This window comes from Patagioenas fasciata, chromosome 5 (assembly GCF_037038585.1).
Source record: "Patagioenas fasciata isolate bPatFas1 chromosome 5, bPatFas1.hap1, whole genome shotgun sequence".
Taxonomy (NCBI): Eukaryota; Metazoa; Chordata; class Aves; order Columbiformes; family Columbidae; genus Patagioenas; species Patagioenas fasciata.
Window position 1 is genome coordinate 53,156,045 of NC_092524.1, and position 10,061 is coordinate 53,166,105.

The 10,061-nt window shown below is 43.4% G+C and overlaps 1 protein-coding gene across 1 annotated transcript; it reads left to right on the top strand.

The window, feature by feature from the left end:
- The first annotated feature begins 5 nt into the window (after nt 1–5).
- CALM1 (calmodulin 1) lies at nt 6–9,521 on the top strand. Its single transcript, XM_065839565.2, has 6 exons — nt 6–162; nt 3,242–3,272; nt 4,148–4,291; nt 6,378–6,484; nt 8,040–8,175; nt 8,405–9,521. The coding sequence occupies exons 1-6, from the start codon at nt 160–162 to the stop codon at nt 8,431–8,433; spliced, it is 450 nt and encodes a 149-aa protein (XP_065695637.1). The 5' UTR covers nt 6–159; the 3' UTR covers nt 8,434–9,521.
- The last annotated feature ends 540 nt before the right edge of the window (nt 9,522–10,061 follow it).

The following is a 10,061-nucleotide window of genomic DNA, read 5'->3' on the forward strand; positions in this document are numbered from 1 at the left end:
CCTCTCTGGCGGAGGGATACAGCCCTACATATATAGTGCGGCGGCGCAGGCTCACAACCCCAGCACTTCTCCGAGCCGCGCTGGGGAGGAGGCAGCAGCCGCCGCCGCTCGTGGTCGCGCAGTTCGTGCAGCCGCCGCTGGGCCCGCCGCCGTCGCGCCATGGTAGGTAGCTCGACTGACCGCGGCGCGCCTGGGCTGCCGCAGGCGCTGGCGCGCAGGGGGCTCCCCGGAGCTTCGCTGCGGAGCCGAGGACGGTCGGATCGGCGTTGTTGGGCTCTTCCCGGGGAGGAGTGGGGGATGGGGGAGAGGCCCGCGGGGAGCGGGCGGCGGGAAGCCGCAGTCCCTCCCGCCCGGGTCCCTGCGGGGTGAGCGTGCTGGTGGCTGCGGACGCTCCCCCACCGCGCTGCGCGGGAGCTCCGCAGAGTTGCGGCCCTGCCTCTTCCGCCGCTTCCTTCCCCTTTCTCCCGGGCCTGCCGTGTGGGCGCCCCGGCCCCGTGCCCTCCCGCCGCGGCCCCGCCTCGCCTTCCTCCGCATGCGGCGCTCGCTCCCCTCCGGAAAGGGCTGGGCGCCTCTCCCCGGGGCCGCGGCCCCTTCGCCGGGCAGGGCGCGTTGCGGGGCGGGGGCTGTGCCGGGCGGGGCACGGGTCTGTGGGCGAGGATCCCACTCGGCTCCGGCACCAGCTGCACTGCGCAGGGAGCGGGGGGGGGCGGCCCGGGGGAGGGCACCGCGTTGCAGCTAGTGCGCCCTCGCCCCCCCATCCCCCAAAAAAACGCAGCAGCCGCGGTGAAGCCCATCGGTGTCTGCATTACATCATGTCTCCTCCTCTTCCTCCCCGGCCCCCGCGCACCCCCCGGCTGTGGGGGAACCGGGGCGCAGCGCGTGTTGATCGGTTGGCAACGGCCCAACGCCCGCATGGGGGGCTCGGGGAGGTGGCGAGCGCAGCCTTTCTCCTCCCCGGGGGCTGCGGGGGAAGAGCCGCTACCCGCGCCGCCGAGGGGAGGGAAGGGATGGGGGAGGCTGGCGGCGGAGCCCGGGCGCCGTCCTGGCCGCAGGATGAGGACGTGGTGCGGCTGGGGAGGGAGGGGAGACGGGGCCGCAGTGCAGCAGCGGGTGGCTGCCGGCCGGGAAGGGCGCCTGTTGCTCCTGGCGGGCTGCGAGCCCTCCTGTGCCCCGCCCGGGCGATGCCAGCTTCCGCCTCCCCGTCTGGAACGCATCGGTGGGCTTTGGGAGCAGCCACGCTCATCCCCCGGGTGCCGCAGTGCCAGCCTGGACTCCTCGCAAAAGAGGCCAAGAGGAAGGGTTGGGATTTTCCCGGCCGTTTTTTGCTTCCTACGAGAGCTGCGAAACAGTCGCACGCTGACCTCTAATCGCATTTTGGCAATCTGGGTGTTCCTCGGCTCTGTCTCTCCATCTCCCCTTCCCGTCGGGGAAGGCTGACATCACCAGGACAGGATTTGATGACTTGGCTGGGTGGGGTGATGGCTCCAGCTCTGGGTACCCTTTGTCCTGTGGCTGGGGAGAGCAGGCAGTAGCTGTGCCTGTTGCTCGGGAACGTGAGCACCATGGTGGTTTAGGGCTATATGCTTCTGGCATGGCGCTGTGTGCGAGGTTGTGGATTGTTTTGTTTTTTGGATTTTTTTTTTTTTTAATTCGAAATCCGATTTTTAGGAACAGCTCTATTTAATGGGGCTGTGGGTTGGAGATTTTTGCCGAGGTGTGGCTCTGTTTCCTGTTCTGCAGGGCATTGAGTCTGTTATGTAAATTCCTTAGATAATGTTTTGGTAAAACCCTCGCGTTTTCTGGAAAATCACAAAACGAGTGCAAAAGTTGAACTGGATTTGAACCGAAGTTTTCTGCTGTCATTAAATAAGACTTAGTAAATTTGAATCCTGTTTTTAGCTGTTAACGCTTCTACACTTTCCTCCCCAAACCCACCTTGCATATGGGAAGTTGTTTAATCATTGCATACAGACATTAAAACATAAAAACCCTCCAATCCTAACACCTCTTTACTGTTGAAATCTGTGTATGCCACTTAACATATACAACAGGCTTTCAGCCCTACCCTATTCCGCTGTGCAAGGGCTTAACAGACTGTATAGCCTGTTAATTCTCCATTGTATTTGTTGCTCATTACTGCAGTTGAAAGGCTGTTACACTTGAATAATGATATTTTAGGACAAAGGGTTACAAGATGTCTGCTTTCTCTGACCTATAAAATTCTCTGTTCAGTGAAAGTTGTTCAATAAAATTACTTTAAAAGGGGTTAGTAGCTTGTACTCTCTAGTATCTATGACTAGGTGTGTAAAATCCAGATTTTTTTTTTTTTATTGCTAGGAAAATGTTTTTCTCCATAACGAACTGGTTAGCTCCCTTGAGTCCAAACAGTGGAGCTTTTTGTGATAGTCTCTTCATGCAGAAGGGAGAGGCTTCTGGAAGGATGTGGTTAGCACAGTTAAGCTCTGGGAAAGCCCAGTTTAATTGCTCTCTGAGCTGTGTACCTTTGGATGCAGCAGTGGCCTCTTGATGTACAGAAGGTCATAAGCAGGGATTTTAAATATTGACATTCAAAATTATGTGTAAAACAACCCATATATCAGTGTGAGGCACCTTAAACTGCTTGGCTGAATTGAAGAATAATGTGATGCTTGAAAAATTGCCTTTTTTGTCAGAGATGGCAAAAATCTCAACAATAGCGAATAGGGATTCCTTCTAATATCACAGCACAGTGCCTTCTGTTGGGCTTACAGTTAGCTAATACTTGCTGTAATGGAGGGGGACGATGTTCGCTTCAGTAGCGTTAGATCACTAGGTGGCACACTGGTTGTTAGCCTGCTAATGTGCAAATACCCCCACGCAGTACTAGGGTTGCTGTACTGCTGGAAATGACATTTGATGTGATGTGACACCCCAAACACATGTCATTATGGATTTTGTGCCTCTCTGACCAATTGCAAGGAGTTGCCCTGTGTCCTTCACTTGACCAAACTGGATTCTCCAAGTTGAAGGATGGTGGGTCTGGTTCTTCGTATGTGGTTTCAAAACAAGTTGGCTTATATGCTTTCGGAAACAGCTGCATGGTGTAGGTGAGTGAAATCTTCTTGCAGAGGCAGAATTCCAGGGACTTAATGTGGCTTTGTAAAAGTGATGATAAATCACTACTGGAGTCTAAAGGAAGTGTCTCATGGCTTAACATAACTAGAGGTAAACAGTATTCTAAAATGTTCTATTCTTCATGTAGGCTGATCAGCTGACTGAAGAACAGATTGCTGGTAAGTGACTTGATGAGAAATTGTTTTTCCTCACTCCTTGTGACTGTAAGAAAATGTATTATCTCAAACATAATGGGGAAAAAAGTGACAATTGCAAATCTGTACTAATGCTTTTTTAAAAAGCATTAACTTTTAAAAAATATTGCAGAGGATTACTGGTTCACTGCCTCTTAATTTAGACTGCTTGTTCCTTGGACTACAGATAATGATTTTTTTTAGACTTTCAGACTTGAGCCAAGTTCTTCTAGATTTCTTGCAAACAGAAATAATTGCTAGACTCAAGTGAACTTGTTGGAGTCAAAGCAGACGTAGATACTCTTTTATTCTTAATAAAGGTAAAATAAACTTGAAATAGCAACAAATAAACCTAAAATGGATTTATTACACATTAATATAGGCCAATGTTTTTTAAATAACTTTGAACAGTGTCTGTAATTCAAACTGGTTAGGAGAAGGAGCATTATTTGACCTTCTGGAGACCAGTCACTTGTGGCTGACACCTATTCTTATTTTCTGCTGCCTTAAAAATAAGTGGTAAATGACAACACTTCCTGTAAATCTGTTAGTGGTGAAGGGAACCTAGTGGGTTCCCAAGTAGCTACTCTTAGTGGTGCAACTGTGCCTCAAGCGAGATGATGTTGAACTGCATTATAGTTGTAATGGCAGATAATAGCCACATGAAATAAGTTTGAATATATGATGTGAATTATGTTGGTACTGTAAGTAATTTTATTAATATTTGAGTGTTAATTCTCTCAATACATAGAAAACGTTTTGTAAAATTGTACCATGCATTGTCAGTGGAGTGCATTTCTAGTATGCAGTTTTCTCATGCTGGTGATGTTAATAAACAGTGGGACTGTTTCTGCCTCTAGAATTCAAGGAAGCCTTTTCCCTATTTGACAAAGATGGTGATGGTACTATCACAACAAAAGAACTGGGAACTGTCATGAGGTCATTGGGTCAAAATCCAACAGAAGCAGAGTTGCAGGATATGATCAACGAGGTAGATGCTGATGGTAAGTGTTGGAAAAGTAGTTACTAGTGCTGTGATCATCTTAAGTATGTATGACCTCCACACCTGAATTTGAACTGCATGGAAAAGATTCTATGGCATTTATCTTGAAGCGGTTTTAAAATACTTGATAGAATCTAAACTGAGATGTGTCATTTTTTGGTTGCTCTCTGCAAAACATTCAGATGTCAGCAGTATTAGTGAGAATCTAAAAAAGGGGATGGGCAGAGACAAAGTTATGCTGTTTGTCTTAAATATTTCATGGGTCCCAGGCTTCCTATTGCTATCTGACTTGCCCTGACCTGCTGTTAACCTGCATTTCCACCCAGCTTTTCTAGGCATGTTTCATCAGCCCGTGTTGGTCTTAATAGCTGTACTAATGTCTGTGGTTTCGTCTAAAGCCAAAAATGTGTTAGGAGTGGAATAGTGCTGAACTTCCAAGAATTAAAAACACAACAGGGAGGGGCTATATAGACTAATGTAGTGTATTGGATTGCTAATAAATAGGTGGGAGGGATTGGAGGCAAAAGCAGAAAAATCTTCCTGCATCACATCTATCAGAATTGCTTTAAATGGATGCCAGAGAGGGTAACTGCACATTTTGTTTCTGAGACTGCAGACAGGCTAGCAGTTATAAAAGGAAAAATGCTTTCCCCCGCTCAGTGATGTCAAGGTTTTGATAGTGATATTTTTTTTTCTCTAATATCTCTGTAAAATGAGAACTAAAGTATATTGGCAAGAGTATCTGTTTATCAGACTACGTTAATTACAACTTCTTTCTTAAAAGTGTAAGTCGACCCTAATTGTTACCTCTTGGATGCAGTTACTCAAAAACTTTAGAGTTTGGTGCTATGTAGAGTTTTTTGTTTAGTGACTTCTCTAGGCTGCAGTCCACAATGCTGTGCTGGTAGATTAAAAATGAGAGAACACTGAGGACTTCAGATAAATATTCCTGCCCATCTGTTGAGACTTGGTTTATGGCAGAATGCTTTGCTATTATTCTATGTGTTCATTGAGGATTTTTTTCAAAGCTGAGTACAAGACTTGTACTCTGATTTAGCTGGTAGCTAAGCTGGCTGTAATGATAAATAGCTGTGTAATGCTGAAGCTGCAGAGGTTTTCTTAAACTGCACATATTTAGCTTCTTTGCTATACTTACCCAATCAGTTTGTATGCTTCCCTCAAGCAGTGGGTAATTCTTAGTTGCACAGTAAACTATTTAATGCATTTTTTTTATTTCAGCGTATAGGGTAGAATCCTAACTATACAGATTTAGTTTTTGCTGTTCTATAGAATGTGTTTCTTTACCATGCCATTTTTCTTGTAGCTTTGAGCAGCCTGAAGTTTCAATCCTTACTTTGAATGAAGAATTTAAAAATCGTAGGGATGAGACCTGGGTGTTACCAGGGATTTTCAGTTTTGCAGTGAAATACCTATAAGAACACCTACTGCTAAGCTTATTAGAAATACCAAATAATGGCAGCTTTTCTCATGTTGCTGGAATTGGCAGATTCTTGTTGCCCCTTAAAATAGTGCATTACTTCTGTGGTATATAATACATGTTGATAAATAAGTTGAGTTTTTTTCAACAAGGAGCAGGTATTTATGAGTAGTTCAGTGAAGTGTAATTTTTTCAGATTTTTAGATATCCTGGATTTGTAGTGTCAGGTTTATAGTACATTCCCTTCTGAAATCTCCCACAGGAATGGGGAGATCTAAAGAAACTAAATTATTAATTTTGGTGAGTGATGTGAAGTAAAATCTTAGTATTGGTTAACCTTCAAGCATCAGACTGACATTTTACTTGCAACTTGGGTTGGAAATGATATGGCTTGACCTGGAGAGAGCAGAACAGTTGATTTTTTTTTTTTTTTTTTTTTGTGTTGAAGCAGTGCAGAGACAGTGGCCACTGCACACTCTTAATAGTAAAAAAAGCAGCAGTAGCAGCTGAGCAAGAAGATCCAGTTCTTCTGTAAGGATAGTTTACAGAGGATTTGTCAATCTTGTCTGTGGCTAAATCAAATGCCAGATTTTTGTGCATGTGAAGAAAAGCATGGAAGTTTAATTTTTGGAAGTTTCTTTTCATTAAGGCAATGGCACTATCGACTTCCCTGAATTTTTAACCATGATGGCCAGAAAAATGAAGGACACAGACAGCGAGGAAGAAATCCGTGAGGCATTCCGAGTCTTTGACAAGGTATTAATAATAAAAGTACAATTCTTTAGAAGCAGTAATGATGTCCATTTTTTCCTCAGTGTTTTCTCTCTTCTTGTCTAGAAGGAAAAAAGTCACCTAGTAGAAGCAGAGGAATTGGAGAGAGAGCAGGGCCTGTTCTGGAAACAGAACCAAGACTGTTGCAGGCTGGTTCTACCTGCTTTACACAGCAGATCTAAGCTTCAGTCTCATCCATGAGGAAAACTTTCTGACCTTTCCTTAGGAGCAGAGATGAGCAGAACTTGATGCTTGTGGGGTGTGTTTTTTTTCTTCGGGGAGATTGGGTGTAGTGAAGGGGTGGGGATTTTCTGTAGCTTCTGGCTTTGGGGAAATGTTTGTGTGGATGCACAAGGTTTTATACTTCTTTGAAACTAAGATGTCATCAGTATTTAAAGGGACATGAAGTACTGCATGTTCAGTTCTTCAAGATGTGGACTTTGAGGTTGTTTTCAAGAAAACAGAGCTCAGCTCCGTCTGTCTTTAAGGATACCTGTGTGTACATGGTGAAGGTTAATTCTAGAACAGGGGTTCCCCTCTTTGAATTGCCTGGATATGACAGATGGTACAAGAGAATAGTGTTGAGTAACGGCTGGTGCAGCTGCTAAGCTGATGCACATGTGTGGAGGAAGGCCTTACTACTTCTGCTTTTGTGGAAAAAAGTGGCAGACTCTAGTACTTTGCTGGAAAATGTGCTGGAGGAAATGGTCAGTTGTTTGATTAGTAGTTTATCTACCCTGTTGACTTATTTCTGCAGACTACATTTCTGTTTAAAGACACTGAGATAGCTTATCTACTGGTGATGTCTGTATGAACTCCTGCTCTAAGCTAGTGTGTTCTTTCTGTGGATGAAAGAGGACAATTTCTGAAATGGCCAGGGATGAGCTCTAGGTTTGGATACTACTAATGAGAACACTGACTTAGTGTCATTCTCCCCCCTCACCCTCCCCCGCCATGTGTTTGTGTTTTTTTTGGTGTGGGGTGTTTGTGTTTTTTTTTTTTTTGGCACAAAGCTCTTCACAACTCCTTATGAGTGGAATTTAAATGCTTTCTTTGAAGGTTTGTTCCATATTGTCTTAGACAAGAAGCCTAACCTAGCCACGTGCAGTTTGGTTATAGAGGTAATGTTACACAGAAGAGAAAGCTGTCTTTATTCTTGCTGGTGTGGAAACTGGTGTTTTGGTTTTGGCTGTGCTTAGGCAGCAGAAACGTAAAAAAAAAAAAAAAAAGGGTGGGGGCAAATACCCCCCCCCCCATTTTGTTTATGGGTTTATTTTTGAAAGGTCTTTAAAAGCATTAAAATACCTTATCACAGCTACAAATCAAGCATGCAGTTATTCTTCCAATGCAATAGTTGTACATGCTTCCTAAGGCAATGGGACTGTTATGTACTGTAGGGTGGTACAGCGTACCAGGTCTGTATGTCTGTCCCAAGTGCCATAAGGCTAGTTCAGAAGGAGTTACTGGAAACCTAGATGTAGTTTGAGTTAACCAATGTCAGGATTGTTGATTGTGATCATGTACAACTCTTTCCTCACAGGATGGCAATGGCTATATCAGTGCAGCAGAACTACGTCACGTTATGACAAACTTAGGAGAAAAGCTAACAGATGAAGAAGTAGATGAAATGATCAGAGAAGCAGACATTGATGGGGATGGGCAAGTCAACTATGAAGGTAAAAAGATGTTTGTCTTGACTCAAATCCATTACCCAGCTGGAGTGAAAGCCAGTTGCATAGGGCATACATTTCTAGTACTTGGGACACCAGTTTATTCAGTCCACTTCTGTGGACAAAAATTGAAATGCAGTGAAAGGGGCTTTTTTTAATGTCAAGTGTATTTAAGCGACTTATCAGTTGAAGTACTATGGAGACAATAAATCACAGAGACTTTTTATCTTTTCAGAATTCGTACAGATGATGACTGCAAAGTGAAGAGACCTCCTTTACACCTTTTTTCCTCTAGAAGAATCAAATTGAATCTTTTACTTACCTCTTGCAAAAAAAAATGTTCATTTATTCATTCTGTTTCTGTATAGCAAAACTGAATGTCAAAATACCTTCTGTCCACAAACTGCATGTAATGGTTGGTGGTCCTGTCCCCAAAAGATAAAGTTAAACATCAGTTTTACGATATAAGTAATTGTACTACCTTGAAAATAAAAAAAAAAAAAGGAAGCACTTAGTGAACTCAAAAGTTCCATTTGCTAATGACTATTACACTGTTTGGGCTGGCCAGTTTTTCATGCATGCAGCTTGACAATTGAGCACAGTCAGACATTTGTATTAAAAGGAAAAAACAAAGTAAAAGAATCCACTCTTTTGTTTGACAGTGGATTCTAGTTCAATTTGTAGTATAAATTGTCATAGCTGGTTTACTTTAAAATTGGTTTATACCTCAGGATGGTATGCAGCAAAATGGTTGAAGGATGCAAAACTTAGAGAAAATGCCCTAAAGGTTGAATGGTTCTCCTGTACGTAGCAGTGTGCTCCAAAAATACGATGATCTTAACTATGGATGGCATGTCTGTGTTAAAATACTGGTTTAACATTGTCTGCATTGCACTATAGTGAAACGCGTGTCGGGCTGTTACCGTTCGCAAAATTTTTAAAAGAAAACTTCACCGAGGGAGCATCTTTGGACTCTCATATTTTTAAAACCTTCTGTACCATGACTTGGAGCTGGCGGAGTAGCCTGTGGACTTCAGCACAACTATCAACATCGCTGTTCAAGATATTACAATTTATGTCCATTCCAAGTTGTAAATGCTAGTCTTTTTTTCCAATAAAAGACCATTAACTTAAAGGTGGTGTTAAATGCTTTGTAAAGCTAAAATATATATATATAATTGAGATAAACCAAAAAAGCAGTAGGAGGGAAGTGTTTCTATGAATGACTTGCTGCTAAATTATAATGCACATGTATGCAATAAGTTACCCCCTATCTTTTCAAGATGGCAAGAACTGACCTCCTGTAACCCAAGACCTTTGCTATAAATAAATGAACTTGTGCTTGCCTTTCATATTACGACAATGTTAATTTAGTTGGTCTCAAAGTCGTGTAATGCTGACTTGTCAACTATCAGCACAGAAGTAACACCTCATTTCACTAAAGTGGAGAGCTCTGAGCATGCATGTCAATACTGGGCAAACATGTATAGGTTGCTTATGTTTTCTTGACAGGTTATAGAAACTAGTCAGAGAACTTCAACAGTGTGGACTTCATAGATATCTACGATTCTCAAACATGCCAAAAATGCATTTCTTTACCTGCAGAAAGAAAACAGAAGGATAGTTCTTTTACAGTGTGTTTAAAAAAAAAAATAAGAAAACAAGATAAACAGCCTTTTTGGAAAGTGAGGCTGATATGTCTTGACTATCTTCTCAAACACTTGCATGAATTTTGTGGGGTAGAGAAGAGGACTAGGGTTAATCTAAATCCATCTTGTTACTTCTGCTTTGCATGCACTAGCAGTGCTTAGTCATTCCAAGTCTCTGAGTAAGTGTTCTCTGATCCTTCAGCTTCCCTGTGAATGAGTGGCAAAGCAGCCATGTCCACTCTT